This window comes from Oratosquilla oratoria, chromosome 27 (assembly GCF_046742065.1).
Source record: "Oratosquilla oratoria isolate Oo_2021 chromosome 27, ASM4674206v1, whole genome shotgun sequence".
Classification (NCBI taxonomy): Eukaryota; Metazoa; Arthropoda; class Malacostraca; order Stomatopoda; family Squillidae; genus Oratosquilla; species Oratosquilla oratoria.
Window position 1 is genome coordinate 50,200,369 of NC_134803.1, and position 18,130 is coordinate 50,218,498.

Here is an 18,130-nt window from a genome sequence, read left to right on the forward strand (position 1 = left end):
TGTGTTTGTTTTAAATGTTATTCCCTTCTTTCTTTTAATGTAACAACAAAGAAATACAATGCATCTTTAATGTGATACGTTAAAGATGCTTGAGTTCAACTCTAAATATGATAATTGGAAATCAAAGATATAGATTAAGAAGAACCGTACATGAATTTAAGTCTAAGTACGTTAGAAAATTAGAGAATAAGAGACACGAGCCAACACAAGTTGCTCCTTTCATGTATACTACAACTGGGGAAGTACAATTGGGTAAGTACAGTATAACACAATGAAAGTTGGGATGCTCACTGGCAGAGTGGGTTAGAGTGTTGCCACTTGCAGTGGAGGTCAAGGTGACGGCAGTTTGGACTTTGTCATCAGCGAGTTGGACCAAGGTCATGGTTTATTAAATACCACACTACAAAGTCCTCTGTAAGGGACACTATCCTTGCCTCTTAGTAGGGGGAATTCATAACATTAAACTGAATCATCAATCACAACATTTTTTTTATAACTACCCTAAGAACAGTACATACCTGTACCAAGAGCTTTTTCCTGCTTACAAGAGAGGAAGGCAAAGTCAAATGCATAGATCCACTCCCACCGATTTCAACCCCACATATCCCACTCCCATTCACCACACCTCCCTCCCTCTTTTCTTGGCTCCGCCTGGATGATGGATCATCCCTGCATCTCACCCACTGCCCTGGGTCAGAAGCAATGCAGCAGGCCACAGCAAGGCTGCTTCATTTAATCAGTGACTCCCCTCTCATGCAGAAAAAGAGAAGACGGAGAAATCCCTCCAGACTGCATCAAATTTTTCACACATACTCCCTTATCCCCCACCCACCCCCTTTTATCCACCACATAATCATCCATACACAACCATTCTCCACACACCCCTACTGTCTTCTTTCCTTCCTCAACAGATGTCCCCCCTTTTTCCAATGCCCCTTTTACCCGATCCATCCATCTCGTCCTGGGTTGCCCCCTCATGTTCAGTTCCTCCACCTCTGCCTTCCGCATCTCCTTTTCTAATCTTTCTTCACTCATTCTTTCCATGTGTCCAAACCATCCTAACACTCTCATCAACCCTATCTCCCAACTCCCTTTTCACCCCCACTTTCCTCCTCACCTCATTTCTCACTATCCAGCCGAGTATTGCTGGGAAAATGGTGGATACAATCCTTCCATGGTTTAAATAGGAATGAATGAAAAGTGTATTATGGTAGTGAAACGGTGAAGACGTTTCCTCATTCATGCTTGGCTTCCTTATTGTGAAGGTAATGGCTATTGTAGATTGGGGTGATGAAGGCTGGTAGAATACAATAATCATGTTGTATTCTATTATTGCTACATTATATTCAAAATATAATGTACCATTAAGATGAGTAGGATGAAATAGTTGGGAGTGGATTTATGCCTTTGACTTTGGCTACCTCCCTTGTAAGGGGGGAAAAGCCATCAGTATATGTATGTATATACATACATATATCAAAGACTTTTTTTCCACTTATAAGGGAGGTAGCCAAAAAACAAAGGCATAGAAACCACTCCCATCCATTCCATCCCTATCATACTCCACTCCTCTCCACCCTCTTCTCTCCCTCTCATCTTGGCACCTCCTGGATGATGGAAATGCATGTATGAATAAAGCTTCAGCTGTTCAGTCAACCATCCCATTAACCTGGTTCTCTTCTGGAAGGACTTGGCCCCGATGAAGTGAACAATGGCCAACGGCTCGGCTAAAGTTGATATTGTGCGACACCTTTTCACACAGGGTCCAAAATCAATGTTAACTTCAACTATATTTGTTACACTTTTCATGCATAGAGACTGACAGCTGGTAAATGCTCCCTTTCCCTCATCACATTAGTTGATGACAGAAACACTTCCACACTAATACAACAATCCAAAGGTCCTAGGGAGATGTGTGTGAGGGTCTCGATTTGAGGGACCTTGATTTAAGGAATTTCGGAGTTAAAGGATTCTGTATGCTATCCAGGTGAGAGAGCAGACTAGAGTGAAATATATTGTGGAGGCAGTAAAAGAGGGGAAGTGGAATTGGGCAGGTACATAAGAACAAGAATGAAGGAGACTGCAAGAGACCATAAGGCCTACACTAGGCAGCTCCGGTAAGTTAATGCGAACGACTGATGAGCGATGGAGCAAGTGTGTTACTGAGTGGACGCCGCGAGATAGGAAGCGTGGAAGAGGGAGACCAGACAGAAGGTGGAGAGACGAGATCGAGAAGTTTGCGGGAGTGACGTGGCAGAGGATGGCACGGTCGTGTGATTCATGGAATGCTATGAAGGAGGCCTTTGATCAGCAGTGGACTCAGGATGGCTGATTTGATTGATTGATCCTATGACAGGTTATTAAAAAAAATAGCATCCTTTTACGTATAAATCCCATAAATCGGTATTTCCGAAGGAATCGAGTAATATATGTATATTATATGAATCTTCAATTTAGCCTTTTACGATATGCATGGGAATAAAGTGGCAGCATTCTTATCCTTTCACCGTAGGAGAAAAAAGCCCCGCACGAATAAATAATTTCCTTTGAGTTGTAAGGCACTTTTTCATACATCTTAATTATATATTTTTCGATTTTATCAAATATCCAAAATGTTCGTGATTTAAGTAACTTCCTGAAATACTATACTGTTATGATAAAGTTCTAAACTAAAACAGCAGTTAGCTGGTCGCTGTAGTTCATGGGGTACGACTTTTAGATCCCACGACAAACCCTGACCCGTTTAAAAAAAAAAAAAAGTCACCCGTTTGCTGTCACTTGTGGCGGAGTTGCCATTGCGTGGTAATTAATTTCGGTTGTAAACTGTGAAAAAAGCATGGGGATTTGTCATCTGCAGCATTTACACATTACCTTCTTTCAACGTACCGTAACACTTTTTCACCTGATATAAATTACAGTGCAGATATATTCAATATATGCGCCTTTGGATGCTCTAATTTCCTGTACACGAAGAACTAACTGATTTAATAATGAAATTTAAACTTCTATAGCTTGATTTATGATTTGTTTAATTTTATGCCCTCTTGTGTTTGTATTTATTCACAGCATAGAGCGGCTAATTTAAAGAAACAAGCAACAACTTGATATTGTTGACAAGTCACACCTTAACATCTGCCATGTATATATTTGTTATATTGACGGATTATTTGATCAGTACAAACTGTATAATATGAGCTATCCTCTGATACTAGCGACATCTATGGAACAGATGACCGAGTTTAAACATTCGTCTGATTTGACAGATGCTGTTAGCGAGCTTTCCAAAGTTAGTTTTGTGTAATAGTGACATTAGTTGCACAGAACTTGCGGCAACTCTGACTTTTGGGTCAAGGATCATTTGTTTTGAAGATCAAGACCATAGTTGGTGAAGGTGAGCGCTTTGGTGTGTCTGTATGCACAGCTGTGGAAAGTGTGATACGTCAATAAGAGCCAGTCTTTTCTTCTGCCTTCAGTGATAGTTTATATATTCTACTAGAGGTAAAAAGGTACAGTATAATTATAATAACAAGAATAGGGTGCTGTACTTGGTATCTAATAGTGCATCATAAAATCACTTGAAATCGAAATGCTTAGTGGTACATTGTAAAAACAGTAACATTTCAAATAAACTGAGTCAGAGAAGAGGCAGCCTTTGTTATGGACATGACTCATGCCTATATTCGATAATAGTAAATATTCTTAATAGTAAATAGCTGTACACCTGCACATTAATGTGTCTTTGTCTTGCCATAGGCATGTTGGGGGTATATTGTTGATATACATTATATTATGTTCCATCAGAAATGCCATAGAACAATTTCAAAAAGTTTATTTCAGTATAGGATAGTCCAAGAAAAGTCTAAGGCTGGAGAAGTACCTGTATTAAGAACCTGAAATATTAATGCATAGAAACTAAAACTAGGGCAGTGGAAGGTTAGAATTCAAGTAGCTATACTCTTTGTGTGATATTGCTTTCTTTATAGGCAGTGACTATTTTTACGACGAGTCGTAAGAATAGTCCTCTATTGTTACGACATGGTTGATAGCACCCTCTATCGTGAACTTTTGAACTAAATTTTTACGATAACCTAACCTAACAATCCTCCCAGGAATGTTGTTTATATTTTTCTTAAATGTGTAAATTTATCTTGAGTTGCTAATGATGTATGAAGATGTCTTGGAACAGACAGAAGTCTAGTTCTTACTTACATTTGATTTGGTTGTATCCCAGTAGTAGATTTCAGTTGGCATTTTATACCTCCATGCTGACAGCAATAATTTATTGAAAAATACTGCAGCTCAGGTTTGAAACTTCTGTTAGGAGCCTGTTTAGTAGCTGATTGTATTGTCCTTAAGTTTCTGGTATAAAGGTTCATCATTAGACTTTTCCCAGCTGGAAATTTATTTTTTTAGAGTTGCAAATGAATAGAATTCTGCACCTGCTGCAAGTAATTTGAAATTAGTGGCAGCCATTTTGAATTCAGATTAAAAGTTCATGATAGAGGGTGCTATCAACCATGTCGTAAGAATAGCCTGAGGACTATTCGTACGACTCATCGTAAAAATAGCCACTGCGTTCTTTGTATATGTCATATATAGATAAGTACTGTACAATATTTTTCATTATTGTAAATTATCATTTCAAGTTACTTGTAGCAGAATAACCACATTGGGGCTTTTGGAAGAAGGAAGACTCCCCTGTGCAGTCCTGGAATATTGCGGCTCTTTCTGACAATGATGTTTCTCTCGCATTTCTTTATAATAATCTTGACAAATTGAATGACTAATAATTTGTTTGATCACTCAAAGCTCAGGTTGTCTTAATTTAAATAAGTGAAGGATTTTTGGTTATTTATATTGCTGCATTTAGCACAGGAAGGAGAATTTGTGAAGTTTCATCTTGCCCACTATTTTTTTTCATGATTTCACCATAACTTAATATTAATTTACTGGAAAAACATTACTATGAAAAGTTGTTGTCATAATATAGATGCAAAAAATATACAAATTGCTGTGCATGTAGGTGAGATGAAAATTCACAAATAACTTAACTTAATCTAACCTACCTAACCTAAATGCTCGCTTTGGTGGCTGGTAGCGAGAAGGTTGCAGGAATTATTTTTTCACTGTCCCGTAATATTAATTTGCAGGAAAAACATTACTAAGAAAATTTGTTGGAGTTGTCATAATATAGATGCAAGAAATATACAAATTGCTGTGCGAGTGGGTGAGATGAAAATTCATAAATACCCAGGAAGGGTGGGAGTGTAAATTGTGTTGCTGTATGCGACCACTCCACTACAGGAGTGCTTTCCCTGGGAAGGTGAAATGCATCCCTATTGGGTGGTTTGGGTGGTGAATCCCCCCTGCTAAGTAACATGCTTCCAACTAGGAGTCTAGGGTAGAAAGCCCCTGCCCAGGTAATACAAACCCCAATGGTGGGGTCTGGAGTATCTTGTACCTTGCCCCCCTCTTCTTGGTAATGAGCACCCTATTGGGGTGTCCTGGGAAGGGGAAGGGGGATTTGCCATGTGGCTAGGAAACATGCTTTTTGTGTTAGATTAGGTCAGGTCAGGTATGGTTAAGGTAAGGAAAAAAAATATATATATATATATACAGTATATATATAATAAAAATCTTGCAGATTTTGATGATCTTGCCATGAGTTTCTACTGAAAATTGCCGTGTGTTCATTTCCCACACTCAAAACCCTGTCTGCACACCATAGGACCCCAGACTGTTGGCGTAGGGGCATAGGTGTGTGAATTTAAAATGAGTGATTCCCGATAGAACACAGAAGATACATTAAAATCAGCAAGAAAACTATTTTAGAATTTTATCTTTGAAACAAAATCATCTGTACAGACTTCCTCAATTTTTCTCACTGAAAATGAAAAATAAATTATGTAGAAAGCCATCTAAAGGTATTTAATCCTTGTAGGAAGGTAGAAAATACATACACACTACACTAAGAGTGCAAATTGAAAGATCTTGATAAACCTCGTAACTGTTGTAGTTTTTTACATACTTGCATGGAAGGTATGCAAGTACTATAGACCACTGTTGGATCATTAGATGTACAGTATTTATCATTGTCACAAATATTTTTCTCTTTTGGACTCCAGCCAACTATTTAATTTTCTGAAATTCTTTTGTTTACACAGGTAACAAAGGCAGGATGGTGAAGGTAATATCTCAAGAGACATTTGATAGTGTTGTGAAGGAGAATGTAGAAGAGTTTGATATGACACTGGAGGACGCTGTTGAAGAATCCTGCAAGGAATTCGAAAGTCAGGTAAATTAATTTTTCATGAGTATTAAGCAAATTGAAATGCATCAAAATATTTTTCATATCTGTTTATCCTAATCTGTTGGATGTTATGCACAACATATTGTGGCTAACTTCAAGCAATTATTCAGCTTAGGGGACATTTATATTTACCAGTTTGTAGTCTTAATCATCTATTCTACTCATTATTTTACATTGTGTATCAACATATGAGTGTACTTTGTATTTCCTTCAATAATGTGGTACTGGTACTGATTCTTGTGGCATCATAAGTCCTCCAATGTGTTCAGATGTTCTTGTTAGTTGTTTGTTAGGTAACATGCAGCGGCGGCGCCAGGAATTTTTAGTTGGGGAGGCTAAGGGGGGGCTGAGCAAATTTTTTGGGGGGCTAATAGTAATATGATAATACACATATATTATCCTCATTTCAGAAGGGGAGGGGGTTAATGGTTGGGCTAGCACTGATGGCTTACAAATCTTTAGCCCTGGCAATTAAAAATTCCACTTAATAAAATTATTTCAATGAGTGTTTTAAATTTTCAATTTGCTCATTTCAGTTGGGGGGGCTAATGGGGGGGGCTGGCCACTTTTTGGGGGGGCTAAAGCCCCCCAAGCCCCCCCCCCCCTGGCGCCACCACTGGTAACATGTCAAAAAACTTTCTCCAGCTGAAGATACACAGTCCAGCTACTCGTCTCTCTTGTAGCACATTGACCACCCTTGAGTAAAAGGTTAACATATTTGAAGCACATGATCTTCCATTTTTGAATTCAAAATGGTTGCCTGTCAACATGTCAATTTTTTAGATATTTAATCTGTCTTTCACAATCCTCTTGTGCAAAGTGAAGAGAATGTGCCAAAGTGAAGGAAAGTGGGAAGAGATGAGGAGAAAACCTGATGTCAGATAGGAGAGTAGCCACTGTAAATTAAAATATAGAGGGAAGAGGGCTAAACTGGTAAACTAGAATATTTTAAAGGATAAAGGATATGGTACATCTTTTCAGAGCATTTTATTCATATTTGTAAACAGATACATTATATTATTGTTATTATTACTGTTTATTCCTCATCTTTCTTCACAGGGTATTCTCCTAAGTAATATTGTGAAAAATATGCGCATTTCTGAAGAAGGCTCCATGGTCCACGATATTTTAGAAGCTTTAAAAAGTATTAAAGAGTTTAAAAACAGTGATGCTACAGTTGAAATTCCTACTGAATCATTTAGCACCTTTACGGCACAGTGCAAGTTGTCGATAGCCCACAGGATGTTAGCAACAAAAGAAGGGGCTTATCCAGTGCTTACTGAAGTGCTTGAAAAACATGATGTGAGTTACAAGTGTCTTAGTTTATAATACAACTAAGAAAGCATCCAAATAGTATATCTGTTCAATTGATATAGAATTATTCTTGTATAGCTGTGCATTAGATTTGTGTGTTAAGATTCCTGAGCTTGTACTTTGTAAATGATTGTTGTAATCTTATACTTGTTAAATATATTAGTGATCGTCTATAACAACTAATTTAATTTCATCCCACAGAATCAAGATGAGGTGGTTCTTTTGTCTTTGAAGGCCCTGACTGCTCTGACAGAATGCAATCCTGACATTCTGGAGCAACAAGGATGTGGCCTTATGCTGTCACTCATGGATAAGTGGAGTGTACAAGCCCAGGAAATAGAAATTCCTGAATATCTGGTAATTATTATTTGTATAATACCCAGGGTAGTGGGCAAGATGCAGGGATAACCTGTCATCCAGGAGGAGCCAAGATAAGAGGGAGGGGTGGGAGTGTGTGGGGATGGAATGGGTGGGAGTGGATTTTATGCCTTTGATTTTTGGCTACCTCCCTTGTAAGGTAGAAAAAGCCTTTGGTATATGTATGTATAATTTTTTTCATATTGTAATGTTAAGATTAGAGTTCATAAATTGTATTTAGTATTTTGTCTGCAATAACCAGTTTATAGATTTTTTTAAATATCTTTAGTTGCACCCAAATTGTTGTTGTTGTTGTTGTTGTCGTTCCCTAGACTGTCTGTCCGAGCAGTCCCGCCCAAATTGTTGTATCATAGTCTTACGTTTTCTGTCATAACTTCTGTCTGTGATGTGAAATTTCTTTGACAGTGTCGGTGGTGCACAGAATCGTGTTTACGTCATGAAAACAATCGCCAAAATTTGGTGAAAGCAGGAGCACATGGGAAGGTTGTAGCCCTTCTTCAGGGCCACAGGTCAAGTGCCAAAATCGTACGATTTGCCTGCAAGTGTCTACGTTCTTTTATATTAGATGACGATGTTCGCTGTGCGTTTGGAAAGGCCCACGATCATGCTCGCACTTTAGTTGAAGAACTCAGTGTCATCAAAGTCTCCCTGGAGCTCTTGAAAGGTTTGAATGAAATGGTTTTAATACTGTATATCCTTTGCAACATTTATTATTTTACTTCATTTACTGTACACTTTGTCAATCTACATTTTTCCCCCCCAAAAAAAAATGTATCTATTAAACTACATTAAATATATCCATATTACAGATTAGAGGGGTTGAGGATATCATTCACGAGCTTGCTCACCTCCCACTAGCTCTAGATTTTTGCCTAGAACCCTTGCATTTACTTCCCTCACCACCCCATCCAATACACATTGAACACCTTTGATGACATTACATAGCCCCACTTTCACTGCAAACCACTTGTTCATTCTTTATCCTCACACAAGCTTTACTGCTCTTGTAAAAACATTTGACTATCCTCAATACATTGACTTATCCCATCCACCTGTATTGTATCCCATAACACCCCTCTGTCAATCCAAATCTATAAAACTTCAAGATATTCTAATCTATTACCAGAAACTCACATATTTGTCTACAAAACTCTAGATATAAACTTTATTTTATGTATACAATGATATTTTGGTTATTAAGCAATCCATTTCTCTCATTTTCCATTCCTAAAGACTGGATGACTGAAAGTGAGCCAGCCAGCGAACTGTTACTGACTGTAAGTAAGTTATGTGTCCGTGCAGAATATTGTCAAGAGGCAGTGGACAACAATGCTCTGACCATCATCAACGATGTCCTGGTGTCCTTCCCTGATCATCAGGTTTGTAAATTTATTTGTATTTATCATGTTCATCTGTACTTACTCCCCAGTTAACTCGTTGAGCTTTGAGGAGATTATGCCATACAGTCTTCCTAATTCGTCAGTTGTTGCACTGATTTTGGATCACTTTTTCTCTGGAAACCAGCCTTGGAACCTGGGCTAATCCATAGGTCACTCAGGGAAGAGGCTTTGTATTATTGTCTGAAACGTATTGGCTGTGTAAAATAATGTATTCATATAATGGTGTTTACTTAATTGTACATACATACATACATATACCAAAGGCTTTTTCCCCCTTACACAGGGGGTAGCCAAAGAGAAAAGGGCATAGAAACCACTCCCACCCATTCCATACATACATACATATACCAAGGCTTTTTCCCCCTTTCAAGGGAGGTAGCCAAAAAGGGAAAGGCATAAAAACACTCCCACCCATTTCATCCCTAAATACACTCCACACCCCTCCCTCTCCCACCCATTCCATTTCCTATATATTCCACTCCCCTCCACCCTCCTTATCTTGGCACCTCCTAGATGACGGGTCATACCTGTATCCTGTCCACTGCCCTGGGTCGGAAGCAGTGTCGCAAGGCACAGCACATCCACAGCAATTGTAAAAAATGGTAAAAAAAAAAAAAAATTGTAAAAAAAAAATCATAAATGATTCTGAAGTTCAGATGGTTCAACAAAGAATGAAATAGAGGATAAGAGTAGCAATATAGAATGGTAGGGTGCACAGCTAAATTTAATTTCAGTGCTGAAAGAAATAAACCACACTTTATAAAGAATATCAGCCATGCAGGGATGAAAGGTAATGAGAACGAATTCCAGGTGGAAATTAAAACCAGATTTTAAGCTCTTAAGAAATAACAAGGACAACATCAGTTTTGTAAGTTGTATTTTAATGATTATTGCCAAGTATAGGTGTAGGGTGGGTGTTTGCTTTGACTTAGCCACCCCCTTGTAAAGGGAAAAGGTCTTTTGGGATTGTCATTTGTCCAGCAGTTGACTTTCTTTATCATCACAAATAACAGACCTGTCATGGCAACAGGCCTTTAGGTCAGTGTCATGAGTTAACTTAAAAGATCAACTCTTGCTGGCTAGTAATACAATCATTTAAAACCTCACTGGGTTATCAAGTAAGCAATACTTGATATAGTGTAGTTGTACTTCATGCATATACAGCCAATCTTTTGTGTAAATCCTTTTGTTTTCTTGTTTCATTCAAACTTGTTATACATTTCAAGTGCTAATTTCTTCCTTATCGTGTTTCACAGCAAAAAAATGTGTGTATTTTACCTAGTTGTATTACACAGGAAGGGAGCTATGCTCATGGTGACCCGTCTTTGTATCTTTCATCATCAAATTTGTTCCTAAACACTGTTGCTTTATCTAATTTATTCCAGGTATCCACCACTTTGTGTGGGAAGCTATTCTTTTTCAGATCTCTTCTATAATTATCCTTTTTGAGTTTCTTTTCATGTCCTCTTGTTTTTCCATTGTCCCATTTTAATAAAACGTCTCTATCTAGGATTTCCATTCCTTTCATGATTCTATAAATATTCAGTAGATCTCCTCTTTCTCTTCTTTGTTCCAGAGGTAGTGGTGTGTGTGTGTGTGTGTGTGTGTGTGCGTGTGTGTATATATATATATATACAGTAGAAGCCTGATTTAACGGATCTCAATTTAGCGAACTGCAAGTAGCAATAACAAAAATGCTCAACTTAGCAGAAATGGTCTGCTAAGTTGACCATTTTCCGCTAGCTGGCCAGACGCGTCTACGGAAATAGCTCAATTTAGCGGGAACGGTCTGCTAAGTTGAGCATTTTCTGTCAATTGGCCACATGTGTGTCTCAGAGTCCAGTGTTACCAGATGTTACCAGATTGTGGTGGTGGAGTCAAGGAAAAATTTATAATTTAGTATTTTGGAGGTATATAAATATACATATACATATGTACTATAATATATATACAATAATATATGATTCAGTATATGTATAAAGTATAATTGTAGCAGAAATATATTCAAGTAGAAATAGACAGTATAATAGGAAAACAAAATAATGTATATGAGAAAATGACTGAGAGGATTTAGCAAAATAACCTCAATATAGCAGAAAATTCCGCTACGTAGGGAGTCAAATACTGAACCAGAGTTAGCAGAAATAAGCTCACGCTAGCAGAAAATTCAATTTAGCAGACTGGACCTTGGCTGATTTAGTTTGTTAAATCGGGCTTCTACTGTGTGTATATATATATATATGTATATATATATATATATATATATATATATATATAAATATATTTTGTTCACAGGGACTGACAAGGCAAGCAGCACTGCTACTGAAGTCTATCTGTGGAAATGACAAAGTGAAGAGAGAAGCTATGAAAAGTGGATCTCCTGAACTCATAATAAGAGCACTTACCAAGCATGAGGTAATGTAAAGAAGTGGAAATGTAGATATGTTTTTGGAGATGTTGTGGAATATCAAGTTAATTTTTCCATAAGAATGCATGTAAGGTGGAAGGGTAATATTCATGAGAATATGTAGATTAAGGGGATGAAGTATGTGGGTCACATAAATAGCTTTTTCTATCACAAAGAGTCCTTCTTAAGAAGGTACTGTGCTAGCCCTCCCTAAAAGGGTAAGTTCATGATGTTAAACTGAATCCATTGTCTCAAAAATAAGAGGTAAACTGTTGTGGTCTGTCAGTGCAATGGGAGAGCATGAGACAGAGATGTTATTCTTTTAACAAAGGCAGAGGTTGAATAAAATTGTAGACTCCCTAAGGTGTATCAAGAGAGTGACATCTGACATGAAGATGAGCCAGCTGTGAGATTTGATTTGGTATGCAATGTATTTAGAGGTGGAGCCGTGGAGGTGAACTGTGGAGTAAAAGGGGCAAGTAAATGTCCTAGAGGATGGAAAGTATTATACATATATACATACATATACCACAGCTTTTTCCCCCTCACAAGGGGGGTAGCCAAAAAGAAAAAGGCATAAAATCAATCCCACCCATTCCATCCCTGAATACACTCCACACCCCTCCACCCTCCCTCTTATCTTAGCACCTCCTGAATGATGGGTCATCCCTGCACCTTGTCCACTGCAAAGAGAAGGAAGTTTGAGGAAGTGTGACCATGGGAGTGTAGATAATTAATTAATAATAAGTATGTCCTCTATGTAATTTATCCTTTAGCCTGATATTCATCTTTATTGGGCTGATGTAGCATATTGTTATTTGTCTGTATGGTAATTGCCATTTTTTCTCTGTGCTTTTGCTTATATCTTTTTCTCCTCCCATTGTATGCAGGCTTCAGCACCTGTCTGTGAGGCTTGTGTGGCAGCTCTTTCAGTCTTAGCCTTGCGAGAGGTCAACCATTCCAAAGAACTAGTCAAAATGGGAGCAGCACAGGCAATAGTGCAAGCTATGAAAATTCATCCCAAACACAAACAGTTGCAGGTAAGATTTAAAGCAGAATATACAGTTGGATGTCAACATTATTTGTAGCTTAGTTTTGATCAAACATAAGTTAATTTCCTAAGTAATTGTTTATATTTAATGTCTGTATGTACATTTTTAATAGGGGATGTACATACACACATTAAATATAAACAGGAGGAGCCAAGATAAGAGGGAGGGAAAGGGATGGATGAGAGTGGAGTATGCAGTTTTTTTTTTTTTTTTTTTTTTTTTTTTTTTTTTTTTTTTTTTTTTTTTTTTTTTTTTTTTTTTTTTTTTTTTGCTACCTCCCTTGTAAGGGGGAAAAAGCCTTTGGTATATGTATGTGTATATACCTCATACATGCATACATATACCAAGGGGTTTTTCCATCTTACAAGGGAGGTAGCCAAAGTCAAAAGGCATAATTACTCTCCCACCCATTTCATCCCCACCCACTCCACTCTCATTCACCACCCCTCCCTCCCTCTTTTCTTGGCTCCTCGTGGATGATGGGTCACCCCTGCATCATGCCCATTGCCCTGGGTAATAAACAATGCACCAAGGCTGCTTCATTTAATCGACAACTCCCCTCTCCGTCCTCTCGTGCAGAAAAAGAGAAGACAGGGAGAAATCCCTTTGGACTGTGTCAAAATATCATTCACACATAACCACTCTCTAACCCCCCTGCCCACTTCCATGAATCACAGCTTCATCCATACACAATCATTCTCCACTCTTATCTTCTACCTTCTCACTTCCTTCTTCAACAGACATCCCCCTCTTTCCCAATGCCCCTTTTACCCCATCCATCCATCTCATCCTCAGTCATCCCCTTCTGTTCACTCCATCCACCTCTGCCTTCCACACTTCTTTTACTAATCTTTCTTCACCCATTCTTTCCATGTGTCCAAACCATCCAATATTCTTTCATCAACCATATCTCCCAACTCCTTTTCCAAATGTTCCAGCGATTGACTTAAGTGCGTTAAGTCTAGGTGTGCATTTGTTTTTTATGTTTGTGATGTGTTGTTTGAAAGACATGGATGTATCGTATGTTACACCAAGAATTTTCGGTGTGTTTGTGTGTGGTATTAGAGTGTTGTTGATGTAGAGATGAGGTATGTATTTGTGTTCTTTTGTCCAGTTGGTGAGAAGTGTTGCTGTAGATTTGGTTGGAGCTATTTTGAGTCTGTTTGTGATGAACCATGTGTTGAGTGTATCAAGGTATGGCTGGATTATTTCTGCAGCTTTGTCTGTGTTACGATGTGTGCATGTGATTGTTATGTCATCTGCGTAGGAAGAGATTTGTATTTCTGAGGTGTCTGGTGTGGGTAAGTCATGCATGTATAGATTAAAGAGCGTGGGGGATAGAACAGAGCCCTGTGGTACTCCATTCTTAATGTTTCTGATGTGCGATGATTGGCCATTATATGACACGTAAGCATTCCTACCTGCCAGATAATTGGTCAGCCATCTTTTGGTGTTATTGTGCATGTCTGTGTTATATATTTTATTTGTTAGGTTGTGGCGGGGGATAACATCAAAAGCTTTACTAATGTCTAATGTTATAAGAAGTGTTCTGTGGTGGAGCCTATCTGAATTGATGCCATCTAAAATTCTTTGTGTGAGGTTTATCAGAAGAGTGTTTGTGGGGTGTAGTGGCCTAAAACTGTGTTGTGAGTCAGCAAGGGGAATATGTGGTGTGACAAGTTTAAGTATTAGACATTCAATGACTTTAGAGGGGGTGCAGAGAAGTGTGATTGGGCGGTGCTATGTTGGGATTGTTCGGTCTTGGAATGGTGATTATTTTACCATGCTTCCAGATGTTGGGTATAGTGTTGTGTGCATAGCTGTAGTTTGCAATGTTTGTGAGTGCGTATATACCTTGTGGTCCAATGTGTTTTAGGTGGATGTTACTTATGTTATCAGGGCCACAGGCAGATGAGTGCTTGAGATTATGTATTATGTGTTTTGTCTGACTGTCTATGAAGGGTGTATAGTCTAAGTCAGTGGGAAAGTCTTTCTTACGTCGAATAGTGTGTCGGTTGTCAGGGTGAGAAGTGAGATGGCTTGTCTGTGCAAAATGATTTATGAGTGTGTTTGCTTGTTGTCTGTTTGAGGGTAGATTATCTGTTGTTGTGATTATTGCTGCATGAGAGCGTGTTGTGTTACTGTTGGATAGTGTAATGCTGTTGAGTGTTTTGTACAATTTGCTGGTGTTTGTTTTGTGATGAACTGTATTGATAAAGTTTTGCCAATTTTGTGTTTTTTGTTCATGTATTTTATTGGCAATCACAGTGTTTAGTGTTTGTATTGGTCTGCTATGTTTTGAGGGATAGGTGTGGGGGTATTGTGTTTAAGTGTGTCTCGTTGTCTGATGAGGCCTTGGATTTCTGGTGTGAAGTTGGGGTTGTGTGATTTTCTGTTGCCTCTAGGGATGTATCTCTTGTCTGCGTTTTGTATGATTGTATTAAAAGTGTGCACAGCATAGTTTATGTTTGTGATTGGTGTACTGTTAAGTGTTTCAAAATGTTGTTCTGTCTCTTCAGTAAAAGCTTCCCAGTTAGCTCTCTTGTAATTGGTGTATGTGTGTCTGTGGCCAACTGGGGTGCATCTTGTTTTGGTGGTGATGATGATTGGAAGGTGGTCAGAACCAAGGGTTCCGGCCACTCTCCATGATGTTGTTGGGGTAAGGCAGGGGGAGCAGAAGGTGATATCAGGAGAAGAGGGAGTGTATAGGGCTTGGTGTGGGATATGTGTATGATTATGTGTGTTGTTCATGATAGTCAATGAGTCAAACTGAGTCTGTATATTAAGCCCTCTGTCTGTGTCAGGGTTGTCAACATACCAGGCAGATGACTTGGCGTTGAAGTCTCCACCCATGATCAGGTTGGGGATTGAGGCTAGTTGGCTAAATTGATGCCTGAAGGTGTTTGGAACTATGGGGGATGATTGGGGGGGGGGGGAATGTACATGTTTATTGTCAGTGTTGATTTGTTGCCTGTGCGGATTCAAATGGATTGGATTTCTGTACAAAACAAAAAAACTAATACAACAATATACAAACAATGCATACGCTCAGTGATGAATTATGCGAGTCCTGCATGGGCTCCTAATCTCAGTGAGACACACCACAACACCCTTCAAATCATACAAAACAAAGCGCCTAAAAACAATTACAGGCTGCACAAATACAACACCTACAGACCATTTACACAATGAAACAAAAGTCCTCAAAGTCAAGGACCACCTCGACATGAGAGGCACACAAACACTTGCCGCAGCCACCACAAACACATCACACCCGCTACACTACATAGCAGAACACCCACACACACCAAGAAACATTAAAACAACACCCAAAGACCTATATCACACACAGATACTCTCTTCTCTTCCTCCACAACCACCAAATACCAGCCTCCGGAAACATATTCATAATCATATCACTCACCGCTACATTAACACACTGAAAGACAACACACTGCTGCATGCCAGACCCCCTGATATCCACCCTTCTGAATCCTCTCTCCCACGAAAGGACAGAGTCCACCTGGCCAGACTGCGGTGCGGCCACCACCCAGCACTTCTAAGCTACCAGAAGAGGCTGGATGACCGCATTGTGAACAGCTGCCCAGGATGTAACACTTCACCCCATACCATACAACACATAATGGAAGACTGCATTATACACAATCATGCACGCAAACAACACAACATACACTCTATAAAGGATTTGTGGGAAAACCCAGTTTCGGCTGTGGCATTCCTTGGGGAGACGGGACTGCTCGGACAGACAGTCTAGGGAACGACAACAACTCCTTTTCCATTTTTTTTTTTTTTTTTTTTTCTTTTTTTTTCTTTTTCTTTCTTTCACTTATTTGGAGGTGCAGTGGCATTTCCTCTCTAATCTGGGGCCAAGATTTATCATCTTAAACTGTATTTCCTTCACCTTTTCACGTAAGAACTGACTGCTACCTGGCTGTTACTAATTCCAGAAGGTAACATAGAAACTTCCACATCAATACAGCCTAGATAACAGTCCAAAATTTCTTCCGAGGGGGATCTTTGAAAGGACCCAAGGGTTGTTGCAAGTCACTGTGAGGCTGCGAGTTTCCAGGCAGTGAAACTCAAGGCAACATCTATCATTAGAATAGGAATTCTGGAAGATTAAAAAAGTATATATATATTCTTTTCTTTATTCAACAGAAAATGGGATGCATGGCTATCAGGAACAGTGCAGTAAGGATTCCTGAACACTGTGCAGTGTATGCAGAGTGTGGAGTAGAAGACGTTATCAGGAATGCATTGATTGATCATGAAGAAGAAATCAAAGATCTTGCAAAAGCTGCTTTGAGAGACCTTAACCTCAAAGTGCAGTTAGATGAGCAGTGGAGGGGAACTGGCCATGAAATTAGTCGATAAATTCATATATATATATATATGAATTGAAAACCCTTTCCCCTTCATAAGGGGGGTGGACAAGTCAGAGCACACACAAGAAAATAAAACTTGATCAGCCGCCATCTTGATCATTGGGTCTGTAGGATTTTTTTTTTTTTTTTTTTTTTTTTTTTTTTTTTTTTTTTTCTCCATTATAAACCAAGTGACCTTCTCTCTTTTATGTTACATGTTTTATTTATATATATTTTTTCTATGCACTTTCATGCATTTAACATCATGCTACTGTTCACAAACACACTCAGGACTGGTGAATTGCATCACTAAAGTTAAATTAATTTGGTAGAACTGGTGAATAGCATCACTAAAGTTAAATTAATTTGGTAGAAATTAAGTTTTAAGTAGAAGTAATAAAATATAATGTGCTGTAATAGTAATTACAAATGACGACAACTGTAACCTTGAGGATATTGGGAAGGAGGAGAAATCAAAACCTCGGATTGTAAGTGCAAGAGATTCACTTCACTTTTAGTTTCTCAAAATTTGGTTGCAATATTTTCTTCTTTTGGTGTATAATACATTAAAAGATGGTTTTATTCCATTGCTGACAACTTTACATTGACTGTCTTTTTGCCTCTCACACTGTGCACATATGTAGAATTAATAATATTTCAGGGTTCTTTGGAAAAAATACAAACTGAGGTTGCGAGTCAGGGATTGTCCTCATCCCTTTCAGGACCTTGATATTTTACCAGTCATACTGTTAATTCATCCCCAAAGCATCACTTTCGTGGAACAGGTTGTTATCTTAATCGACACGCTCTCCTCAAACTCTTGCCCATACACATTTCCCTTTGTTCGGCATCCTGACCATAAACCCTTATTTATTCCTGTATAG

The 18,130-nt window shown here is 38.6% G+C and overlaps 1 protein-coding gene across 5 annotated transcripts; it reads left to right on the top strand.

Annotated features, from left to right (window-relative positions):
* Positions 1–3,235: 3,235 nt before the first annotated feature.
* LOC143040043 (armadillo repeat-containing protein 6) lies at positions 3,236–17,906 on the top strand. 5 transcript variants are annotated; one of them, XM_076210629.1, is made up of 9 exons: positions 3,236–3,391; positions 6,165–6,295; positions 7,370–7,612; positions 7,826–7,981; positions 8,408–8,666; positions 9,236–9,381; positions 11,698–11,817; positions 12,700–12,849; positions 17,041–17,906. In XM_076210629.1, exons 2-9 carry the CDS (start codon positions 6,179–6,181, stop codon positions 17,254–17,256), a joined length of 1,407 nt encoding a protein of 468 aa, XP_076066744.1. In that variant the 5' UTR covers positions 3,236–3,391; positions 6,165–6,178; the 3' UTR covers positions 17,257–17,906. The 5 variants fall into 5 exon arrangements, with proteins under 5 accessions (XP_076066744.1, XP_076066743.1, XP_076066745.1 ...); XM_076210628.1 differs by having other exon boundaries at positions 3,243–3,506; XM_076210630.1 differs by having other exon boundaries at positions 3,243–3,498.
* The last annotated feature ends 224 nt before the right edge of the window (positions 17,907–18,130 follow it).

Coding starts and splice junctions, on each gene's coding strand:
- LOC143040043 (XM_076210627.1), top strand. Junction 7,613..7,825: donor AAGTGCTTGAAAAACATGAT/GTGAGTTACAAG, acceptor TTCATCCCACAG/AATCAAGATGAGGTGGTTCT. Junction 11,818..12,699: donor GAGCACTTACCAAGCATGAG/GTAATGTAAAGA, acceptor CATTGTATGCAG/GCTTCAGCACCTGTCTGTGA.